This window comes from Glycine soja, chromosome 6, assembly GCF_004193775.1.
Source record: "Glycine soja cultivar W05 chromosome 6, ASM419377v2, whole genome shotgun sequence".
Taxonomy (NCBI): domain Eukaryota; kingdom Viridiplantae; phylum Streptophyta; class Magnoliopsida; order Fabales; family Fabaceae; genus Glycine; species Glycine soja.
Genome location: NC_041007.1, coordinates 252696 through 277529, shown reverse-complemented (window position 1 = coordinate 277529; position 24834 = coordinate 252696). Strand labels below are relative to the sequence as shown.

Below are 24834 nucleotides of genomic sequence, written 5' to 3'. Positions count from 1 at the left end.
TCGGTGCATGAATAAAAAAATGGAAAGTATTTATTTATTAAACGGTTTTTGTCGTTCACGCATAACATATAAGCAAGAGAAAAGAAAAGAAAAAAAAGAAAAACTCCTCTGAAGTCCGAAGGAAGAAAGAGATTGAGAAAACCTAGATGGATCAAGAACAAGAATTTCTTCCGTTTGGCCAATGCGATGTGATCGTAGTCGCGCACTTGTGGTAGAACCAAATCCTCTCTTTATTCCGATTTCTTTACCTTCCCCGTCGTCTCGCGGTTGCCGGCGGCACCTCCCTCGTCCTCGCCGCCGCCTAGTCTTTGGCATCGCAACCCTAATTATCGTCCGTAGTGAAATCTGAGATTCGCGATGGAGTTGGCACAACTCGAAGCATTGTGTGAGAGGCTATATAATTCGCAGGACTCGGTGGAACGTGCTCACGCGGAGAACACACTGAAATGCTTCTCCATGAACACTGAATACATTTCCCAATGCCAATACATTCTTGATCATGCCTTGACACCCTATGCATTGATGCTGGCTAGTTCCAGTTTGTTGAAACAAGTCACCGAACATAGCCTTGCCTTGAAGCTTCGCCTTGATATATGTATTATTATTTCTCTTCATTTCTCTCTTCGGTGACTCCAAATGCTGGAATTCATAGAACTATTTTTAATGCATGTCAGGGACGTACCTTATCAACTATCTAGCGACCAGAGGACCCGAGTTACAGCCATTTGTCACTGCTTCTTTGATCCAACTTTTGTGTCGAGTCACAAAGTTCGGATGGTTTGATGATGACCGATTCCGGGACCTGGTTACAGAGTCCATGAACTTCTTGAGTCAGGTGACTAAAAGTGATTGTTTAATTTGTATGCATTGCGATATTTTACATCGAAGGATGATTTGCCGGACTCGAATAAAACCTAGGCATAAGGGTGTTTGTTGGCATTACGTTTCAGCCATTTCCTATCAATGCTGTTCAAGAGAAATTTTCTTTTATAGCAGTCGTACATACTTTGGTAATATTTTAAGTTGAAGTCGTGTTTTCATCACGATCCTTGACATTGCTGGAAATTGTGGGCAAATGAGCCCTATGTGGCCACAATTGTGGTCACAGTAATTCCAACAAACCTTGATGTTGTGGCTAAAATTGAGGCCGCGTACCATTTTTTAAAATCTTGAATGTAGTTTATTCTCTTTGGCACAGCCGTCAATTGTAGCTTTATATCTCTTGAACTAAAAAAATGGTTTGTCTCAATTTACTTGAAGTAGTAACACTGGATCGCACTTCTGATTTCTTCACCTTGTCAGACGTGTATTGGTTGTGTAAATAGGCTATTATTCTTTAAGTTGTGATCTATTAATTTATCACTTTTAGTAGTTGCTTTGGTTTCTGCAACTTTTTTCTTAAATCCTATTAGGTTAACTGGACATCAGTATTTAATGTGAAGTTATTGCCTAAGGCACCATCTCAATTGTTAGATTTATGTTTCTGGGACATATTGCTCATAACATATTTTTTCAATCCAGGCAACACCGGGTCATTATGCCATTGGTTTGAAGATCCTAAGTCAGCTTATCTCTGAGATGAACCAGGTTAGAATTTAACTTGTGCTACTTGAATATGTTTGGTGCTGGTGTGTAGTGTGGACATTACAAAATACTGTTGGCAGATAAGCAGATTTATCGTATTGAGTGGGTCTGTGCTTGTTTGTGTTTGTTCATGGAGTCCGTCCATTGATATGGAAGTCGAACAGTAAAAATGGGGGTTGTGGCATAATAACAGGAAGGGTTTACTATTGGAAAAGTTGTATAAAAAACAGAAAGAAGATTTCTTGATACACCACATAGAGATTTCAAGTTATCAGTTGAGGCAGCTGTCTTAATATTCCTATTTTACTGCTTTTTGTATGTACTTTGTGAGTTAGTAGAGTATTCATATTCATGGATTTTATAGTATTCTTGTGCTTCTTTTTATTTAAAAAGATTTGCTTGTCACTGATGATATCTTTTTTGTTTATAACAATATGAAAATTTATCTAAGTGATATTTGAAAGTGTAAGTAAGATCCTTTGAAGTTCATGGAAGTATTTGTGTCTTTGGTTGGCAAATTTTCTGAAGATTTTTGTAGTACTCTTGGAATTTCTGGGATATAGGATTTTTTTCCTTTTTTTTGTTAAATTTTTTCCTTCTTAGGTGTGCTGATATAATTGTATCACTATGTTGTCAAGATTGCTGGATGGGTCGTAAGGTTGCTCCATTTTACGATCTCGCACCCTTGTCCTGAGCTGGATCGTGCATGGAATTTGTGTTGTGCCTGGGTGAGATTGCAGCGAGATAGGAGCAAAATTGTCACATCGGATGATTTTTATGCTCCAGCAAGTTGGATTTTTGGGTCGGGTTGCGTGGCCCAGTTTGTCCAAACCCCTTTTACACCCCCCTTTTTTGCCCTAAAATGCCTTTTCTGCTCCCTATTCTTTGCCAAACGTTTCTCTCGAGTTTTGAACACGCGCCTCCACACACCTGCGCCCTATTCTCTCTCAAACATCTCTCTCCCTCTCTTGTTCTGAAATATGATCTGAATTGTTGAGTATCTGTGCCTGTGTGTGCCATCTCTCTCATCTCTTTTGCACATCATCCCTCAACCCTCTTTGCTGTCTTCTGGATTCCTGGCGACCTGCATATCTTTCACTATGACTTATTTGAACTTTAATTTTCTCAAATAGATCATATTTGATACTCATGTTTTTCTGTGGTCCATGTATATTACTCTTGTTTTTGATACAAGTACTATGATCTTTTTTTATGTCTAGGATCCTAAAATTTAATGTTGACATTTATAATTTTTCTTATCATATTCTCTCTCTCTCTATATATATATGTGTGTGTGTGTGCGCGCGCACGCGCGAATGCATGCGTGCGTGTGCGTATTTATGTATGTATGTATGTATAATTTTATATTTTAGTAGGATCTTACGATTCTATGTCTTACGATCTTGCAACCCCCCTCCCGATCCTAAGTAGGATCTCTATCTTAACAACATTGGGCATTTGTATGAATGTTTTTTTAGGGATAGAGCTAAGAGACTGACTAAATTTTCTAATTAATACTTTTTTTTATTGTACTTTTTACGAGTTAGGAGTTTTCATATTGTCACTGGGGGAATTTCTAATTAATACTTTTTGTTTTTCTTGCACTTTTTATGAGTTTTCACATTGTCACGTATTTGTTAACAAGTTTAAAGCACTGTTCATGTGCCAACATATGCTTCATGAGGTCATCATTGAAATTTGTGCTAACCTCATTCCAAAGGTTTATGCAATTCAAATAATTGTGTTGGTTGCTGATGCTTTTGATAGGTTTGTGTTAATAAATAATAATTAAAAACCTGATTTGTTAAACCTTTTCAAAATTACTTTTATACATTTGTTATTGTGCTTAGATCTCTTCTTTTTTCTTAAATCCTTCCTCAGGCCAATTCTGGTATGCCTGCAACAAATCATCGAAGGGTTGCTTGCTCGTTTAGGGACCAATATCTTTTTCAGATATTTCAGATATCTTTAACATCATTGGGTCAACTGAAGAATGATGGTAAAATGGGTATACTCATGCTTAAAATTTTGTCCCTCTTTAGTACCATGTTTCTTACCTTTTGCTATCATGATTTTGAGCATTGAGATTATATACTTTGCAGTTGTCAATCAATTGCAAGAATTGGCACTTGCTCTATCTTTGAAATGTTTATCATTTGATTTTGTGGGGACTTCTGTTGATGAAAGTTCAGATGAGTTTGGCACAGTTCAGGTATCTGGTTGTTTTATTTTTATTTATGGAAAATCCTACATGAATTCCTTCAATGTTGGTTCATCTACTATCTTGGAATATGGTGGTTTGCAGATTCCATCACCTTGGAAGCCTGTTTTGGAGGATTCTTCAACCCTACAAATATTTTTTGATTACTATGCCATTACAAAGCCCCCTCTTTCAAAGGAGGTCTGTACATACGTTTGTTTCTATGATTGTATTTTTAATGTTTAGGCCTTGAAGTTCACTAATTAACCACTAAAATTTGAATCTTTTTTGGTTCTTGGGAAATTGTCTACTACTTACATTGATTATAGCCCCCTTTATTTAAATATATATCAAGTGAGAGCACTATCTTAGCATGAATGATCAAATTTGATTAACTTAAAATGATTTTGTGTATATCAGTGTCAAAGTTTAGTGTTAACATATCAAGGGCAAATATTATGTATGTAATGGCATTTTATTTCATACTTTTCTGGGTTTATTTAATTTTCTGCATTCAAAGGATTTTGTCAACCATCAATGTTCATTAGTTTTTCTTCTTTTGTGGCCTATTTGTAGGTTTTATCCTGCCACTTGTTAGACTTTGAACTTATAAATGTAGGCTAGCTATTTGAGAGTTGAGATTGGCAATGATGAAAAAGCCTTTAGAATGGAAATGTGTTGGCCAAAGAATGATAAGGTGCTATTTAAATGTTTGAATAAGTGATTACAATGTTATAATGAAGCAAAAGTGAGCATGATTGATGTTTTTAACGGTGACCATATATTAGTAAGTTTGAAACGAAAACATGGTCTTTTGAAAGAGGATGACTGGCAAATTCTGGTGGCACACCTTCTTGGTTGTTGCAGAGATTTCTTATTTTTAAATAATGTGATGGTTGAACATCAGGGAGATAATATAAGTGTTTTTTGGGGGGTAAAAAAAAGATAAACAACTGAATCTCCAGTTAATAGATTACAAAAGGTGAAAAAGATGATCTACTTTGGCCCTAGGAGCAATATTTTTTCTTTCTTCTTATGAAATAAAAGAATAATTTTTTTTAGAATGGAGAAGAAAGGAATGAGAAAAAGGAAGAAGATTTCTATTGAAAAAAAGAATGAAAAAGATGACTTGTTCTGTTAATCGTCATAAGGCAAAATATATAAAGCACTTACAGCTAACCGCCTTATCCTAGCAGCTCCCTTCTTCCATAGGAATCTCACACTTAGCCTACCTTTCTTTTTACCTTCATCATGTCTTGGGACTCCTGTTGCAACCTCCAGATTAGTAAACTTTAAAACAGAAAAGGGAAATGAAAACAAGAAAATTCGTAAATACAGGCCTCTTCAATTTCCTGGCATGTGTGACAGGGAGGAACCATAAGGTCAAGAGTGATGCCAGCAAGTGGTCTTGTTTGAAAACCTTTGTTCATGACTCTTCCAAAACCTTTTGATTAGTATCAACTTCAAAGTAAACATCCTAAGCTTCACCAGAGTATGGTAGTGAATGGCTGCAGGGCAGTGTAAACTTACTGTTCCTTCTGAAATAAAGCAATGCGCTGCATTGAGAAAAGTAGTTATTCAACATTACCTTATCCTTTATGGTACATTTGCATGAAAATTGAGTACTACGATAACGTAATATTGAGGTGTTAAATAAGGTGGCTTTTCTTGAATATTTTTCAATTTGATATTAACACTTCTATTAGATGACAAATTGTTTTCTTATTGATTTATGTTGTTCATTTTAGAAAATTGACAATAGAAGTGTTTCCTTAGTAATCATTAATTAATGTTCATTTTGTTTTGTGAAATGTTTTTATTGATGGTTCATCAGCTTGTACTTTTGAACCTTCTCTCTCTTAGGCATTAATTTTTTTTCTTTCCAGGCACTGGAGTGCTTGGTGCGACTAGCGTCAGTAAGACGTTCTTTGTTTACAAATGATGCTGCCCGTTCTAAATTTTTGGCCCATTTAATGACAGGAACCAAAGTAATCCTGCAAACAGGGCAAGGTGTTGTAGGCTTGTTACTTCTTCACTTTTTTTGTATTGTAACGACAAACTGGAAATATTATCTTCTATTATTACACGCTAAAGGAAAAATATGTCTTTTGTTTCCTTTTTTTTTTGGATTTCTTGTTACATATTGATTATGAGCAGGCATTAAATAAAAAAGATTATCTTTCTATCTCATTTTCTTTTTATGCATGCATTTGTCATCATGGCAATTTATCTCTGCCTTGGGTTGTTCAAACTTTCTTCCACTTCAACGAACCGATCAGTTATTTCCTGCCAGTGTAGGAACTGAGTTTCAATCTAATTTTTTGCATCAATGGGTTGTATGGTAACTTGTAGATGCTCTTACATGACCTAGGTAAAAGCTCTTGGTGAGGTTTTGTAATCACAGGTGAAATTGGGCTGAACATGTGGTTATCTTTTATAAACTATTAATCAGGAAATAGATTCATTTAAGATTCAATTGTGCTCTATTTTTCAGCAGCATTGAAAGGGGAAAGCCATAGTAAATCCCTCTAGGTTCAGAAAAGCAAAAAATGCTGTGAAGAAAGAAGTTACACACCACAAATATTGGCCATTATTGCATTTACATTTTTAAGCACTATTTAATCCTTTATTTTCATTTCATTGTTTTTGTTGTCTTGTTTGGTCATGCATTTATAATTTCAACTGTATTGGAAAGCAGGTCTTGCAGATCATGATAATTACCATGAGTTTTGTCGTCTTCTTGGTCGGTTCAGAGTGAATTATCAGGTAGACGTATGTGTAGTTTTTTCTCCTTTTTGTGGTGTATCTAGTGGTTTCTATTTCTAATTGGTAGTAATGCTATGTACATAAGCAGGGAGATGGGGTTCATGCTGTGGAGGCTAGGTACATACTTTGGCTTAGAAGTTAGAAGGGCACTTTACTGTGTGCATCATACAAATTGTCCCTTGTAACACTTGTGGGATTTTAAGTTTTAAACCTTAATACACACCATTCTAGGAGAGTAACTACAAAGATTTACAATAGTTTTTATAATTACTTTGCCATTGTTTATTGTAGTTAGCTAGCATATTATTTTAATTTTGTTTAAATTTAATGTAATTATTATTTGTGTATTATCCTTGTAATAAGTGGCACAAATGTTTAATTTGTACTTATTAACTGGGGCAGTTCAAGTCAATTATCATGGGGGCATCCTATCCCTATCCCACTGCTTTATTTGTAGCTTGTCCTTTATGTCTCTCATATAATTGTATGTTTATTGTAGTGTTTACAAATTTGTATTCAAATTTGGGGAGCATTTAATGCACCTGAAAATCAACCTCAAATGTTATCTCCCCCAAAACTGCTGCCTCCAAACTAGGAAATAGACTTTCTCTGATTTGTTAGTTTTCTTACTCTAACAATACAGTGGACAGTTATGTCGATAAACTTTGGAGAAATTTTACATGTTCTATAATTTATGCCATCCAAACACCCTTTTGGTCTGCAATCACATCCTTCCCCCAATTAACCAGGAACTTGTCACCTAAACTTTTAAACTAAATGCTGCAGTTGTCAGAGCTTGTTAATATGGAAGGCTACAGCGATTGGATACGTTTGGTTGCAGAGTTTACTCTCAAATCTTTGCAATCATGGCAGGTTAATTATTGTGTTGCTTTAAAATATTTTCCAGAAAATACATGATATATTGCGCTTAAAAATCATATTCAGGATTACATCATGTGATAATTATCATTAAGATATGCTTCATAAGTTAATAATTTCAAATTAGGTTTTTTGCACCTGTATTCTGAAATGTTGAGATATTGATTAAGCTGATACCTTGTTGTCAGTGGGCTAGCAATAGTGTGTACTACCTGTTAGGGCTGTGGTCTAGATTGGTGTCTTCTGTTCCATATTTAAAAGGTGATGCACCAAGCTTACTGGATGAGTTTGTTCCCAAGATTACTGAAAGTTTCATCACATCAAGATTCAACTCTGTGCAGGTATTTCCAATTATCCATGCGTTTTACTTTTTGCCTGCTGCATACTTCCAGGCTGTATTATTTAATTTTAAACTTCTGTTAATAAGTCAGCTGTCATAAATATAACATCTGTCCATTTTTGTAGGCTGGATTACCTGATGATCTTTCTGAGAACCCCTTGGACAATGCTGAACTTCTTCAGGATCAATTAGATTGCTTCCCATGCCTATGTAGATTTCAGGTATCATCCATATTTAATATTTTCATTCTTCTCTTTTTAATAGAAGAAATTTCATTAGAAGGCAAGATGGATTCCATAGGAGGATATAACAAAGCAGTAGAATACATCAATACAAAGCTAAAACAAACAGGAATGAGGAATCTAACTTATTGCTGTTAACACACCTTTTAAAAAGAGGCATGTTAATAAAAATGAATGTTTTAGGTTTGGAATGAGTTGTGACTATTGCTAGGTTATCATTCCACGTATTATGATTTAAACTAGACATACTGTTAACAGCCTGATTCCACAATGAAGATACCTTTAGTTAATACTCCGAACCAATGTTTTTGGGCATCAAATTACCAAGAGCCAAAATCTTGTCTCTCCTGGGAGCAAGTTGACCTCCCAATGAAAAAATGAGGTGCCATATTATGAATCATAAGAGTCCCAATAAGAAGCAACCTGACAATTTCCTCATAATCATTCCCCAATCTGACACACAAGTACCTAGAGTTGCAAGATTAAAGGACCTGTCTCTTCACATCCATACTTGCCAATCTAGTCTTTGCCAAATTGAGTTTCAAGTCAGGATTGACTTAAAAAATCTGATATGAGTATGACCAATTGTTAAATTATGCTTATCTCCTTCAGATAATTACATATGAGAAATTACCATTTCTACAGTGTCTGTTAGTACACATGGAAATCAGATATGCAAAGAAATTGGAATGTCTAACTTCTTTGATCAGGCTGTTTCTTTTTTCTCTGTTTATTTTGTATCCTTGTTACGGAGGATATCTTATTCTTTTCAGTTTATGTACTTTTTTTTGGTTTATATATAAAATTTGTCTTATTCAAAATATTTTCTTGAAATTCATTATACTGAGCACACCGGCTATCAAGCTAAACAAAAAAGGGTAAATAGTGTTCCATTTTAACACCACTCTAACCTTGTAACCTACTAAAGTTAGGTTAACCTTTCAACCAGAGAGAAAGTGACTGCCAAGAGACAACTTTGATTTAATTTGTCCAACTGAATCCAAATCTCCTGTGTCTGATTAAGGAATAAGATAGATATCATGGTTGTTACGTTACTCTTTTGCTGAAGATAATCTAGCTTCCAACATAGGAAATTCTTTCTTCATTCTTAAATAATTTTTTTTTGCAATTCTGCTGCAATATTGAACTATGTTGATTGTTTGACTCTTTTGTTCATTGTGCAGTATGAAAGCAGTAGTTTATTTGTAATGAATATAATGGAGCCAGTCCTGCAAATATACACGGTGTGATTATAGCTTTCCCTGAATGCTTCTAGTTATCCTTTTGTACTTTATTGTTGAGGGAAATGAGTTATTAATTGATGTTTAACCCTTTTTAATGACTGAATAGGAAAGAGCAAGATTACATGTTCCTGATAGCAGTGACCTCACTGTGATTGAAGATAAACTTGCTTGGATTGTTCATATCATTGCTGCAATTCTTAAGATAAAACAATGTACTGGTTGTAGGTAAAAACCTTTTTAGCTCTTGCCTTTTTCAATTGGAATGATGTGGATCGCCAAAGAAGTTCTGAGAAGTGTTCATAGCTTATCAAGCATCTCAATTTGTTTGTAGTCTTATTTTCCTGTGACTTTTATACGCAGTGTGGAATCCCAGGAAGTGCTTGATGCTGAACTTTCAGCTCGAGTTTTACAGTTGATAAATGTAACAGACAGTGGAATACACAGTCAGGTATACTGTTACAACATTAGTTTTTTAGCATGCCTTGGAATTTGAATTATCTGTTTCCCTTTTTTATTCTTTAACCCTATAAAGCTGTAAATTTGCATCATTGCTCTTAGAATGTGGGTTTGGGTCTAACTCAACCCCAAAAGTTAGCTCAAAGGGTGAGTGTTGGCTCCCACTTATATATTCTATTGTGGCCTTATCTCTAGCCAATGAGACATGAGTTTTTTCTCAACACCCCCCCTCACGGCTAGCACTATTGGGCTTGGTGCACGGATGACATGGTGGGTGGCCTGTTTAATGCATCTAGGATAGACTCTGATACCATCTTAGAATCAAGGTTATCAATAGCATTTTACGGCAGATGGCGGTGAACACCTTTAAGAGCCATTTCTAAATGGCGGATGGTGTGGTGGTCTATGGCAGAAAAAGAAATATATATATATATATATATATACATCATTGCTTTAGTTTTGAGTGCTTGTCCATCTCCCTGACATTATCCTATAACTGAAAAATAATTGGAATAAGGTTTTATAAGAAAACCTCAGGACAACAAACAAATAATAATTCTGAAAAAACAGAATTAAAACTCAGAAATTAAAAAAACAGAACAGAGGACAATTCTGAAAAAGGGAATTTCAGCACCAACATACACAAACATAATAAACAGAGTGAAGAACATTTGAAAAGAGTAGAAAAGAAGAGAAAATCAGTTCAGGAAAAAAAGAAAGAAGAAAAACGAAAGATAAAAACAGAGTACGCCAGAGCAGAGAGAGTCACCGTTGTAGAGAGGGTCGCCAGAGGGTTCACCCATAGGGGAAGGTTTTTTGCAGCTAGGGTTTGAGTGAGTGTGAGAAAAGATTCATATTCATAGAGGAAAGGGTTCAACTAAGAGTAATAGTAGTGTTTCGTGTCAGGTTGTTGCTAATGGGCCAACCTGAGCCCAAAAATTTTGAAAAAATTAAAACACCGAAAACCTGCCACTTCCACCATGCTCACTGTGAACTGCCACGACGTTACGGTCATGGCAGGCGCCATAGCCCTAATGGTGGACGACGTTATATGAGCTAGAATAGCGCCTAATGGATTGCGGAGGCCGCCATTACACCTTCGTAAGGTCGTTATGGCATCGTCATAACCGCCATGTGACAATACTGCTTAGAATATGGATTTTTGGTCTAACTCAATTCCAGAAGCTAGCTCAAAGGGTGAGGGTTGCCTTTCAGTTATATATTCTATTGTGGTCTTATCTTTAGCCAATGTGGGACTTGAGTTTTTTCTCAACAATGACATTTAACTTTTAACTGAAAAATGTCTTTGGTTGTATGTTAGGAGATCCATCTTTAGGAATTTGTATTTATGTTGTTGGTTGAAGGTATTGTTTTCTTTATTAGTTAGTATAAATAATTTTTATTAAAAACAGAGAAGGGGTGTATAAATAAAAAGTTTGTAAGCATAAGGCATCCTCTATCACAAGAAAAGAAAAGGGTGCGGAAGAACAATAGAAAAACTAAGGATGTCATAATTCAGAGACGGTGGAGTCCTTGTAAAATTCATGAGTTTAACACCAAAGGATTGCATGAAGTGCACACTGCCACAAATTTGGCCTTCCTACCAAAACATTCAAACTTTAGGGGTTCAAATTGATGAAACTAATCTAGATAGGGTGAAGTTGATAACTAGTGTATCTTCTAGAGACTAGAACATGGTTTTACTATATTTTTTATTGCTAAGATTTTTATGTGATAAATGAAGTGCCTTCTAATGTTTCTTATTTTTTTTCCACTGTAACTGATTAGTTCACATGCAACTGGTGGTAATCACTTGCTCTTTTGGGCAACTACCATACCTAGTATTTTTCTTTTCTATTAATGCAATTGCAGAATGGAAATCTTATGTTTTTTGGTATTGTTTTATTTTTTTTGATTTTGTTTTTCTTGATGATAAATTTAGTTTATGACGTGCTTTAGAAGAATGTATTTCTTATAATTTCATGTTATTGGCATTTGACAGAGATATGGTGAGATAAGCAAACAAAGACTAGATAGGGCAATTCTTACTTTCTTTCAGCATTTCCGAAAGTCTTATGTAGGAGATCAGGCTATTCATTCTTCCAAGGTAATAAAATATTTTAACTATTGAGAATAAGCCATTTTGCATGGATATGATCCCTGTACGTAGTATGGGTACATGTACAAAATATGACAAATTTAAAAAAGTATGGGTATGTTAAAAAGTTCTATAAATTTATTTATTTATTTATATTTATATATGTAGACCTGTGCACACATATGTATGTATTATATATGAAATAGTAAAACATAACAAAATTATATAAATGATGAAATCAAAAAAATCCAAAATACATAAATGGACTAATATATCTGTAAATTGTGAAAATATTTTTAATAAAAAAAGCTAGCTAATTGATTTCCTAAATCCTTGCAATTGTGCACTACTGTTGCTAGTTGGTATACTGTCCCAACCTACTATCACCACCAAGCATGACTAGAGATTACGCTCTTCTCTCAACTTGGCAAATAATGATTAATGAGTTTAATTGAGTGTGTAGAATAATGTAAAATTGGGAGAGAAGGAAAAAAACATCGAATTTTAACTGAAAATGATTTCTAGTACTTGAGGGCTGAGACAGGTGTACCCAGTTACATTCAGTGTTATCATTGGCGGATATAAACACGCCATTGTGGCCTATGTTTGCCGCCATAGCGGGCTTCCCTTTATAAATTGTCTATGGCAGTTGGCAAAAACCTGCCATGCCTGGGTAGCCTTGGCGCCTCCATTTAACAACATTGAAACGAATACCCCCCCAGTAGATACCCAGGCATAGCCAATGCATACCTGTGTGTAGTATGTAATGTACCTGGTACAGGTATGGCTCACAAATTGAAGTACCCATGCTTAAGATTTAACATGGCATATATGCATCTCTTCATTTGTATATTTTATGTTGCAGCAGTTATACGCCCGGTTATCTGAACTTCTTGGCCTACATGATCATCTATTACTGTTGAATGTGATTATTGGCAAGATTGTGACTAACCTTAAGTGCTACACAGAGGTATTTTTTAGCTTGTTTTCTCATCTCAATTCTTTCGTGATTTAACACACTAATTGTGTTTGTGCTAATTTCAGAGTGAAGAAGTCATTGACCACGCCTTGAGTTTGTTTTTGGAGCTTGCATCTGGGTTAGTTTTAGTTGGATTAAAGAGTATTTAGCTACCTCTTCTTTTGTAATTAGGACAAGCCACCCAAATAAATTGATTTTTCTTGCAACAGCTACATGACCGGAAAGCTACTTCTGAAGTTGGACACAGTGAAATTTATTGTTGCCAATCATACGGTAGAATATCTTTTTTTTCATTTGCTCATTAATTTCTCTTGGTTTATCATTTACTGTGCACAAGCAAAAGCTGACCAGTAGTTGATACACTGACATATAAAGTGTAGACAGAAATTGAGCTTTGCATGACACAATTACAAGTACACTTGACTAAGATTGTAATATGGAGTTATTTTGTATATATAGTTAGCTGTTTCTTTTTCATGCATAATGCTAATTGTTGATCAGGATTGTGCTTGGCTTATGTTTTTGGTTAAAAAATTAACTGGATGGGTAATATCTAGATTTCTTTTCTTTTCTGTTATAACTATGTTGCATACAAATTAGTGTTCATGTACCAATATTATGTAAATTGCTTAAAAAAATGGTTCAAGGATGGCTGAGTTTCATTCCTTGCTATCTATGTCTCCTTTTCATGTGATATTGCTTCTTTTTTCCAATCTTGAGTTCTTTCTTGTCATCATTTCTGAATTTTTATTGCTGATGACATCATGTTTTGCTAGTGATGATCTCTCTGCTATTTGGTTAGTGGTTTGTGTCTTATAATAGGCAGATTGGAATGATATACATTGATTTGATTCTGAGTAGTGTTGCATTTCCTACCTCCTTCTCTGCACTGCTGTATTTCTCCACTTTTCTTTTTTGTAGAATTAGATTTCTCTTATCTCTGTTCTAATTATTTTTTCACTGTAATTAATCTCAGAGGGAACATTTTCCATTTTTGGAAGCAAAAAGATGCACTCGCAGCAGAACAACTTTCTATTACACTATTGGCTGGTTGATATTCATGGAAGATAGCCCTGTGAAATTTAAATCTTCAATGGATCCACTCCAGCATGTACTCCATCATTCATCTCATTAATATGCTTGTATAGTAATTTTTAATCCCATGCCTCTCTACTAATGAGTGCAGATTGGATTGTGTAGTTAATAAAATATTTTAACATTACTGGATGTATAATATGACTGGATTTTACATTCTGCCTGTTATGCTCTGTTAATCTTGGTGCAATTTCTTATATATTCATCGATTTATATAGGTTCTATCACTCAAAATTGCACAGTGAATCTGAATAAGTAAATACTGAACACAATAATGTGGCATTGATAATATGAAAAACATTAAATTTTATATAAGGAAATAATTTTAGACATAAATAATGGGGATCTGTACTATCTCTGGTGATTTCCCTGTCCTCCTGGATCTGCATTATGAAAATTCTGCATCATATAAAAATAGTGACTGTTATATAGATCATGCTGGATCAGTTGTTGAAAAAAGGTATACTGCAGGGTAATGCATGTTTCTGGGAGGAAATCTGGTGACATGAGAAGTAAAAAGCAAAATGTTACTGCCTATGATAAAAAGGCCCAAGATTGTTATTTGTTGATGTCTTATCCACTACAAAGTATAGTAGAGTCTGCCCGTAGTTTAAATGGTCATGACTGCTTCACACATTCATTATTTATCTTCCTCATCTCTAGTATTTGAATTATCACTTGTTGTTGTTGTTGTTGTTGTCTCTGGTATTCAGATCAACTTGTTCAGAAGAGATGTTACTATCGTGGTATTGAGCATGACTGGAGGGTGTTGTTATTTCGATTGGGGTTTCTGTTGTGTTCCTTTTGGTTTTCTGTTCGTTAGCTAATCTGTTCAGGGACCTATTTTCTTGTAACTTGTTACTTTCTTAATTCTTTATATAATTTTAAGTAAAACTTTACGTGGACATGAGTATGCTTATGCCTTAGCTTTTCGACTACCTTCTATGTTATTGGTTAGTGAAAGATAATAGCAATTGCTGTTTATTTCATTTTGTTAATTATAACACCTAGATAGATTTTTCATATAATTAATTGTTTAACTTTTTGGTCTTGGACAAAGTCAGCATATGATATTTCCCCCCCTCTCTATTTTAGGTTTTTCTCAGTTTGGAATCAACTCCTGATGCAGTATTTCGAACAGATGCTGTAAGGTATGCACTTGTTGGTTTGATGAGGGACCTTAGAGGAATTGCAATGGCCACAAACAGGTTGGTAGTTGTGCTGTTTCTGTTTTTCAAGCTGAGGGAAGGAATTAAACTGATCTCTCTGTTTTTCATATTTGTATTTCTTAGCCGCCGAACATATGGATTTCTATTTGATTGGTTGTATCCTGCACACATGCCTCTACTCTTAAAAGGCATCTCACATTGGACAGACACCCCAGAGGTAATGAACCTTGCTGATAATTTTTTCTGCCTACATATACATTCAAATGGCGGGTTTTGGTCCCATTATTCTTCACTCATGTAAAACTGAAGATTTGTGATTTTGAAATATCATTTGGTAGATGCTAGCGCAATGCATGAATTGTTACATAATATCATAACATGGGCTCAATTTATGGTTTGCAGCCCTGTTGACAGCAACTTGGTTTTGTAACCTTTCTGGCATTACCTCAGCTATATTTACTAGTAACTTTTCCTATCATGACTTATGTCATGGTGAGCTAGCATTCTTATCTCTAATCATTTAATCAATATCTTTGGAGTTGCAGATGGCTGAGGAGACAAGGGTGGCTTATGGGGCAAACCCCAAGCTCCTTAGATGTCCTTGGCCATCTCAATACAAAATTGGCAGCCATTTGATTTCACTTTTCTTGTGGGTTTGCTAATGCATGATATGGGGTTGCTACCTTCAACCCTCCAATGGCTCATGATATTTCTATTGTTGGTTCTTTCAGATTGGATCATGACTAGAGTTACCTTATTTTGAATTCAAATGCTGATACTTTTCTACATAAACCTTTTTTGGCTAGGGTTGGTATAGAAGAAAAAGCTATCAGTTGATCAATCTGCAGAAAATCAAAACTTACAACCCCAGCTAAACATTTTATTTCTAGAAAGCATTAACATTTGACTGCTAATAATGCAAGTGGTAGTTGTCATGCTTCAGTTTTCAAGAGGTGGCATGCCTGTTATTATCCTCCAATTAATCTTGAGACCATTTGAAATGTTTTAGCTTGGAAGTATTTTCCTGTGATAAGAGCAGTGTGAGGTCTTATTTATGAGAAAACTTGCCTTAGTAGGAACTAGGGTTTTGGACTGCCCGATCAAGGGCTAACTACAATAACACCTACACCATTCAAGGCTTTGATGCTGAGGGGCCGTGGATCACCTAATTGAAAGACTGACTTGCTAATGTGGCCTTATATGGCTTACCTACCAATGTGGCTAATTAACCTCTGCAGTTACAACTTGGAGAGATACCACACCTCAAGGAATGCGTAAGCCTTGGACCTTTGGGCCCTGTATAATGGTTTCTAGATCCTTCCCATGAATCTAGTTAAATTACCCTTCGTGCCACCTCTTGAAAATCATAGGAATGGCTCACATTTCTGATGCTAACTAGACTTGTGTTCGCTTAGAGCTGAGACTGAGGGTCTCCAGTGAGCATACTCTCTAGCATGAACAGTAAATAGTAAGTATAATTTTAAGAGCAAATAATAATAAGTATAATTTGAATATGGAAATTCTTTATTGAATTGGCAAACTGATTTTTAATTTCAGTACAGAAAGCTTTGAAAATAGAAAACAACTCTGAACATCCTTTTTGAAAGATTACCTTGTACTCTGTACAAGTCATCAATAAAGGTAACAAAATAGCCAAGACTCAAAAAGTGGTACAGACTAGAGATGGAAGTTGGACCCCATATTGGAATTGATGAAAAATAAGTATCTCGATGATGTCTTAGAATAAGTTTTAAGTACTTATTTTCTATTCTTTCCTTTTAATTCCTTTGTACCTATGTTCACAAAGTATCTTGATTATTTAGTAGAGACACTCTTGTTGCTGCTTTCTTCTTTTCCTATTGTGTTTCTTTCTCTTGCACTTGATGATGAGTGATAGAAATGTGCAAGAATAAACATGTTAGGTTCTAATTTTCCCTTTACAAATGTGAAATGTACTTTGTCATTTACAGGTGGAATTACTTCTGATGTATGTTCCTCTTTCCCCCCTGGGGTTTGCTTGATTCTGCAGGTTACGACCCCATTGTTGAAGTTCATGGCTGAGTTTGTGCTAAATAAAGCTCAGCGTTTGACATTTGACTCTTCTTCTCCAAATGGCATACTTCTCTTCCGGGAAGTTAGTAAACTGATTGTTGCTTATGGATCTAGAGTTCTGTCTCTTCCAAATGCTGCTGATATTTATACATACAAATATAAAGGAATATGGATTTGTTTAACGATACTGTCAAGAGGTGAAATCCTATGCCTTGTTGGTTCTTTTTATTTCTGGAGCATGGTCTAGTGTTCTGCTTGAGTTTTGCTAGGTGTGCTTGTAAATTGCTGCAGATAGTAAGTTATTTATAATGTTTTTCAATAGAGTTATATAAACTGGTGTATCTATTTATATACAATTTGGTGCAGAGTATTCTAGTCAAATGCTTGAGTTGTTTTATGATTTTGCTTAATAGAGTTACATGAATGAGTATCTATTTATTGGGACAGAATACTTTAGAGAGTAGATTGCATGATTGATGTACTAGCAAAATTGTATGTGGGCGGGCTAAATTTAATATCTTGCATCAAATGACAGCCCTTTCAGGAAATTATGTCAACTTTGGTGTGTTTGAACTATATGGTGACAGAGCTCTATCTGACGCTCTTGATGCTGCTCTAAAGATGACACTGTCAATTCCTATGTCTGATATATTGGCTTATAGGAAGGTATGCAAACTATTTTCTTGCCATATAAGTCCTATCCTATGTACTCTTCAAATTAAATTTGCACTAATTAAGTGAAGGATATAAAACTAAATGATTACATGGATTAAAATCTTTTTAAAAACTTCTTTTTATGAGCAATGTTTGGTCATATCGTTGGTTAATATGGGATCTTCAACACGAAGAACTATTACCAAGAATAAAAGGGGGAAAAAGAATAGGAAACAAGCAACACAACATTATTATTATTTTTAATCGGAAAATGTTAGTTGTCAGTTTGTTAGTTTTTGTTAGCAGGGGGATTCGAACTCACGTTTTACCCTTCCCTCCTTTCATCCTTTACCACCAAGCCAACCTTATATCTCCTACAACACATGGTAATCTGTGTAAATACAACACCTCCCTCCCCTTCAAAGGATCATTGTTAAAACATAAAGCTAGGAAAACTAATTGGTCCCATATGAACTCAAGAGGTGTCTTATGAACAATAAAGATGCCAACGCTTTTTGGCATCTCCGCTGGTGCCAAATCCTCTAAAATTAACAGATAGGAGCTGCTGGAGATCCTTGGGCAAACTAAATAATACACCAAAACACCAACCAAGTTATTCCAGAGATCAACCCTGTATGTATATGTATATAGCTATGTACATGTTGGTTGTAATCTTGGCTATACATGTTAGGTTCTTTAAAATTGCCTCTGCTTGAAAGATCCTTACCCCCAAGGGTTATATTTGACACTTTCGAATATAAAACAATTCACGAGCCTTTACCTAACAGCTTAAACTTTTAGGATGTTGGTGATTCGTATGGTGTCAAAGCTTCTGTGGCCAAGTGGTTATGAGTTTATGCTTGCTTCCTCTATTCTAAATAAAAGTTGAATTTCAGCACAAGGCACAGTGGTATATGCATTGACACTGCTTCAAGACCAATGGGCTCTTGCATGAGGAAATATGTTAAATATAAAAACATCCATGAGCGTTCATTTATCTAGGATCTTTTTTATCTTGCTCCTGAATTATGTGTTGGGTTAGTTTTCTGTCAGCTTGCGAAATACATTAAGATGAATCTCACTTAGTTTTTGCTTTTATGCAGCTAACAAGGGCTTATTTTGCCTTCTTGGAGGTTTTGTTCAACAGCCACATCACTTTTGTATTAAACTTGGACACAAACACCTTTATGCATATGGTTGGCTCCCTTGAATCTGGACTTAAAGGGTTGGATACAAGTATCTCATCACAGGTTATTGTAATAAATCTCATTTCTATCTTCCTGTTTTCAGACTAAATGACATTTTTCCATAGCATTTTTTAGGAGATTCTGCTTGATGTAAATATTCAAGTATTTGGTTTCTTTTAACCTATGCTTTTGTCCAACTCTTCAAATTTCTGATTACAGTGTGCATCTGCTGTTGATAATTTGGCTGCTTTCTATTTCAACAATATCACTATGGGAGAGGCTCCAAATTTACCTGCATCTGTCAATCTTGCTCGACATATTGCAGAGTGTCCCAATCTGTTTCCAGAAGTAAATATATTTTTTATATTTTTCTGTTCACCGCTCGGTTAAAAATTCTTCAATTTTGCTCTAACTTTTTTATGAATTTATTTGTCTGGAATCTGAAAAATTTCAGCTTCAATTAAAACCACAATGTCCTCGTTTTACACCCCAATTTTCACATATTGATTGCAAACCTTCCTTCAAATCATAGGATAGAAGTTATGTGTTCATTGTGTTGTGCATATAACATGCTCAAGAATACTTGAGAAAGCAAACTACCATTTTATTTTATGAAAAATGCTCATCTTATTCATTTTTCCTACTTTGAAACTGGTAACGAGGGACCATTTTAGTTGGGTTATTTGACTTGGGTGTCTCTCTTTTGCATCCCAAGATTTTGAAGACCCTATTTGAGATCATATTGTTTGAAGACTGTGGGAACCAATGGAGTCTGAGTAGGCCAATGTTGAGTTTGATACTCATTAATGAGCAGGTAGTGAACCTTTTCAATCTCTGTTCTATTTTCATTAAATTTACTGCAAACAGTTATATATGTAATGAGCTTTGGTACATATGATATATATACTCCAGCTTAAGTTGAGTGTAACATTAAAGTGCATTTATTGCCTAACTTATTGATACTCCTGTTTAGGCGTCGAGTATTCATGTAATTATTCATGTTTTTAGCATAAGCATAAGCAATTATCGACTGATTTCCCACAGAATTCTAGCCAGTCTCTATTTGATTCTTATTTGGCACAATTAATTTATAGACTGAGTTGTTATTTACTTGCAGATATTCTCAGATCTGAAAGCTCAAATCTTGTCATCACAGGTATTTTTCTTCTCACTAAACTTGGGCTATAATTTTTTATTTCTTTGTTTTTTTAATCTGGATTACAGATCAGGTACTGAGGATATATGGCTGAGAATGCAGCCTCTCATTTTTCACACATGACAAAGTCATTTGAACAAAGAGACACAAGGACCCTAAATATTGCTCCACTAGTGGGGCACTGATCATAGTTATTATTGTATCTATCTCTCACTTAGAATACATCAAAGTGGTGGCAATTGCTAATAGAAAACTAGTGGTTCAGCTTTTGTTACTGTTATAATATTTTACATGTATTTGGGTGGTTGGGAACCAAGAGTTGTGTTTTTCTACTATGATTATGTTGTGTGACTTGGGTTGGTTAATTTTTGCAGCCAATGGATCAGCATCAGCATCAGCGGCTCTCTTCATGCTTTGATAAACTCATGGCAGATGTTGCTCTAAGCATAGATTCTAAAAACAGGGATAAGTTTACTCAAAATCTCACCATATTTCGGCATGAATTCCGTGCCAAATAATTCAAATTTATGCGAGTAAATATGAGAGTTTGGTGTTTGTATATTGTCTTTTTGGAGAATCTGGTGCACTCTGTTCTGGTGGGTGGCACCTTGGAGTCCTATCATGGAAAAAAAAAACCATTTTATGCGGTTTCTTCATTTTGGTCTTGTAACAAATGTATTCTTTGTAATTACTGTTCATGCAGTGTGGAAGATAGCTGTATACTTTTGGTGGTACCGGATAACTCTCTTTATACTCAGATTTGGATGATTCAAAGTTCAAAGATGATGGAAAGATTTCGAAGATGTAAGGAAGTGGGTGGGACAAAAAGGGTCATGGACGAGAAAACTAGTGGAGGGATAAAACGGTAACCACCTGAAATGTAGAGTGATTGGGTTAGATATATTCTTTGTAGAAATCATGTATATTATTATCGATGATATTTGTTTAGAAACATGCTAGATATTATTTGATATTAAAATGTGTTTAGATGGTGATAGAGAAATGTTCATTTCGGTCTCAATCTTTTGAAAGTTTGTACCTAATTGACTACATTATGATTTTTTTTTGGGGGGGGGGAGATGTTCCAATTTGTTTGAAGAAAACTAAAGGTTACACTTTGTGGCAGAAAATCTGTGAACAAATGTCGCTTAATACTGATTTTCATATTTGTTTGAAGAAAACTCGAACTTGCAATTTGTGGCAGAAAATCTGTGAACAAATGTCGCTTAAATATTAGGTTGTCTTGAAACGACAAAATTTAGATGCAGCGTTTTATTGTGTTGGCCAATGTTATTTTGATGTTTGAATGTAATTTCATAGTTTGTCTTCATTCCCTTTTTCTATTACATTTTTTTATTCTTTCGCTTTTTCTATTTAAGAGTTGTGTTTTTCAGAGCCGCTGAATGTCGCTTAAATGTAGTATTTTGATGTAGAGTTGTGTTTTTCATAAGGTTATTAAATTTATTTGCATGATTACTATGAAACTTGACTAATTCCAAACTACAAAGGGTCGTAAAGATGGTGTAAAGTGAGTTTTATCGGCAATTGAAAATGTTATTGAAAAAATCCTTCTCTGTTCTTGTATGTTTAGGATTGCTCTCACTTCTTTAAACTTTGACTCATTTTTGTAGAGAAATCTTTTATCATGGATGCATGATGGGAATGAGAATGGTTATTTTTAGCATTTGCAAAATTTAGAGGAAATAATGCCACAAATCCAATCACATAAAATACCAAGTGTTTGAAATTTCTGGAGTCATTATTATTGTTTAATATAACCTTGTTATCCTCTTGATCTCTCTTGTTTCACATAGTAACTTTTTAAGATGGAGCAATAAGTTGTCCGATAGCAGTAAAAGTCAAGTAGGATTTTACCGTTCTTTAAATAAACAAGTAACCTAATATTTAACATGATGATTTTCAAAACTCAAATTATATCATTTAATTAAATTGAGTTTATATACGAGAAAAAAAATCTTATATAAGTAAAAATATTAAATTTAGATCATATAATCATAAATAAAGAGTTGAGATTTAATATCCAAAAAGTCACATAATTCTTAAAAAAAATCACATGATTTTTTTAGTGATTATATAACATTAATTCTTAACCGTCTATATTTAATTATAGGGTTAAGATTTAATTCTCTCGCTCTTATATAAAATAGTTTCATTTCATAATGTCATATTATACCTATATATATTTCAATTGTTAGCCTTTATGTAAATTCAACTTTCAACTTATCAAGTTTTATCTAGTGAAAATTTCTTTTTTTATTCAGAACGCTCCAAAAGGTAATCCATAATATTTTAAAAGCATATCGTTTGGGTGGTCTTTTTTGTGTTTTCAAAAATGAACTCGTTTTTTTTCTTTTCCGAAAAGGTATCTTTAACATTTTGAGAGACAACAATCTTAGAATATTTTAATAAATTTGAGTAACATATGTGTATATACTTCATGACAAATTAGATTCCAGTTGCTTTAAATATTTGTTAAATAACAAAGTGAATTTTGTAAGTGTAAGAATTTTTATGTATAATGTCACATAAAATATTATACTGTATAGTTATATTATTATGTCTTATCCAATCACATGCATGTTATAATAAATTATAAGCATAATTATGTTACAGTAATAAAATTGAATTGAATTCTGTAAATTGCAAAACTTGATTTTATGTAAAAATAAAATAAAAATGAAAATGATGAATTTAAAGGAGGCAGTATATATATATATATAGAGAGAGAGAGAGAGAGATAAAGGAGTGTGTTGGATGAGGCGAAACTCGAGAGTGTAAGGTTTTGCATTTCATTTGACGAAGAGTGAGAGAGTCTTATCTGTCGTCTCTGATCTCTGATCGCATCTTCATTCCGAAAATGGCTGTTTCGGCTATCACTGGAGCGAGGCTAACCCTAGGGATGTCTCTTTCCTCTTCCACGCGATCACGAACCGTCGCAATGGCCGTATCTATCGACCCCAAGACCGATAACAAACTCACTCTTACCAAGTCCGAGGAAGCTTTCGCTGCGGCCAAGGTACGCTTTAGCTTTGTCTTTCCTCCTTTCATTTATTTGGAAATTGAAATTGATTTTGATTTTAGGAGCTGATGCCTGGAGGCGTGAACTCCCCAGTTCGTGCCTTCAAATCCGTGGGTGGTCAACCAATTGTGATTGATTCAGTCAAAGGGTCTCGTATGTGGGATATCGATGGCAATGAGTACATTGACTACGTTGGTTCCTGGGGTCCTGCAATCATTGGTCACGCTGATGATCAGGTAATTCTTCAAATGCTAAATACTCTATAGAAAAACATTAAAATGGATAGATAGGGTCGTACTCAAATGTGAAAATTAAATTCTATATTGAACACATTCGCAGGTGCTTGCAGCTCTGGGTGAAACCATGAAGAAAGGAACCAGCTTTGGTGCACCCTGTCTGCTGGAAAACACTTTGGCAGAGCTGGTTATCGATGCCGTCCCCAGCATTGAAATGGTTCGGTTTGTCAATTCAGGCACTGAAGCTTGCATGGGTGCGCTCCGTCTGGCCCGTGCTTATACCGGAAGAGAGAAGATCATCAAGTTTGAGGGCTGTTACCATGGCCATGCTGATCCTTTTCTTGTTAAGGCAGGTAGTGGAGTTGCCACCTTAGGACTTCCTGATTCTCCCGGTGTCCCCAAAGCTGCCACTTTTGAAACCCTTACAGCCCCCTACAATGACACCGAGGCCATTGAGAAACTCTTCGAGGCCAACAAAGGAGAAATTGCCGCAGTTTTCCTCGAACCTGTTGTTGGAAACGCTGGTTTCATTGTTCCTAAGCCTGATTTTCATAGTTTCTTGCGCAAGATCACCAAGGAGAACAATACCCTTCTTGTGTTTGATGAAGTCATGACTGGATTTCGTTTGTCATATGGAGGTGCTCAAGAGTATTTTGGCATAACTCCAGATATAACAACTCTAGGAAAGATCATTGGTGGAGGTCTGCCGGTAGGCGCTTATGGAGGGAGGAGGGATATTATGGAGAAGGTGGCACCAGCTGGCCCAATGTATCAGGCTGGGACCTTGAGTGGGAACCCTTTGGCCATGACTGCAGGCATAGAGACCCTGCAGCGTATTAAGGAGCCAGGAACTTACGAGTACTTGGACAAAATCACTGGTGAGCTTGTTGAGGGCATCATCGAAGCTGGGAAGCGGGCAGGCCATGCAATATGTGGTGGGCATATAAGGGGGATGTTTGGGTTTTTCTTCACAGAAGGACCAGTGTATAATTTTGCAGATGCCAAAAAGAGTGATACGGCCAAGTTTGCTAGGTTCTTTTGGGGAATGCTGGCGGAAGGTGTCTATTTGGCACCTTCCCAGTTTGAGGCTGGCTTCACCAGCTTGGCACATACTTCTGATGACATAAAAAAGACGATAGCCGCTGCTGAGAAGGTTTTCAGGGAGATCTGATGGTTAAATTTTGTTTTGTTGCAAATTTAATTTTCAGAGGGTGAATTTGTAGGTCAATTTAGATTATTGTTATGGCAGTTGCTTTCGTTATGATCTGTATCATTTTCGCATCCTGTATCTATCCAGTGTATTATGTTGAGCTGTGAGTTACTTGAATTTGAAGCTTGTAAGCATTCGAATTCATTGTTTAACTCCTCATTCTAGTTTCACATGTTATGTTTTTAATGTAGGCATGCATTTTGCTAATGCATTACATATCAGTATACATCTTTGTGGACTACACACT

The 24834-nt window shown here is 35.3% G+C and overlaps 2 protein-coding genes across 6 annotated transcripts; both read left to right on the top strand.

Moving 5' to 3' along the window:
• Positions 1-49: 49 nt before the first annotated feature.
• Positions 50-21253, top strand: LOC114414414 (exportin-7-B-like). Of its 5 annotated transcripts, XR_003667211.1 has the most exons (29): positions 50-595; positions 675-835; positions 1522-1587; positions 3466-3592; positions 3687-3796; positions 3890-3985; positions 5671-5794; positions 6483-6550; positions 7337-7423; positions 7618-7770; positions 7895-7990; positions 9196-9255; positions 9362-9480; positions 9616-9703; positions 11714-11818; positions 12675-12779; positions 12854-12906; positions 12998-13061; positions 13765-13899; positions 14979-15091; positions 15176-15269; positions 17082-17301; positions 17640-17770; positions 18862-19008; positions 19165-19293; positions 19661-19759; positions 20063-20101; positions 20476-20697; positions 20805-21253. XR_003667211.1 is itself a non-coding variant. In XM_028378682.1 (28 exons), the coding sequence occupies exons 1-28, from the start codon at positions 358-360 to the stop codon at positions 20617-20619; spliced, it is 3159 nt and encodes a 1052-aa protein (XP_028234483.1). In that variant the 5' UTR covers positions 50-357; the 3' UTR covers positions 20620-21253. The 5 variants fall into 5 exon arrangements, 4 of the variants coding, with proteins under 4 accessions (XP_028234483.1, XP_028234482.1, XP_028234481.1 ...); XM_028378682.1 differs by having other exon boundaries at positions 3466-3583; positions 12678-12779; positions 20476-21253; XM_028378681.1 differs by having other exon boundaries at positions 3466-3583; positions 20476-21253.
• A 1606-nt stretch (positions 21254-22859) lies between these two features.
• Positions 22860-24830, top strand: LOC114414413 (glutamate-1-semialdehyde 2,1-aminomutase, chloroplastic). Its single transcript, XM_028378677.1, has 3 exons — positions 22860-23138; positions 23204-23377; positions 23481-24830. The coding sequence occupies exons 1-3, from the start codon at positions 22980-22982 to the stop codon at positions 24546-24548; spliced, it is 1401 nt and encodes a 466-aa protein (XP_028234478.1). The 5' UTR covers positions 22860-22979; the 3' UTR covers positions 24549-24830.
• The last annotated feature ends 4 nt before the right edge of the window (positions 24831-24834 follow it).

Bases quoted from the DNA above. Each gene is read 5' to 3' on its own strand.
- LOC114414414 (XM_028378679.1), top strand. From the start codon at position 358: ATGGAGTTGGCACAACTCGAAGCATTGTGTGAGAGGCTATATAATTCG. The intron at 3,986-5,670 runs GTCTGTACATAC...TTTTCTTTCCAG, and splicing joins AGCCCCCTCTTTCAAAGGAG to GCACTGGAGTGCTTGGTGCG. The intron at 13,062-13,764 runs GTAGAATATCTT...AATTAATCTCAG, and splicing joins TTATTGTTGCCAATCATACG to AGGGAACATTTTCCATTTTT.
- LOC114414413 (XM_028378677.1), top strand. From the start codon at position 22,980: ATGGCTGTTTCGGCTATCACTGGAGCGAGGCTAACCCTAGGGATGTCT. The intron at 23,139-23,203 runs GTACGCTTTAGC...TTTTGATTTTAG, and splicing joins AAGCTTTCGCTGCGGCCAAG to GAGCTGATGCCTGGAGGCGT. The intron at 23,378-23,480 runs GTAATTCTTCAA...ACACATTCGCAG, and splicing joins TTGGTCACGCTGATGATCAG to GTGCTTGCAGCTCTGGGTGA.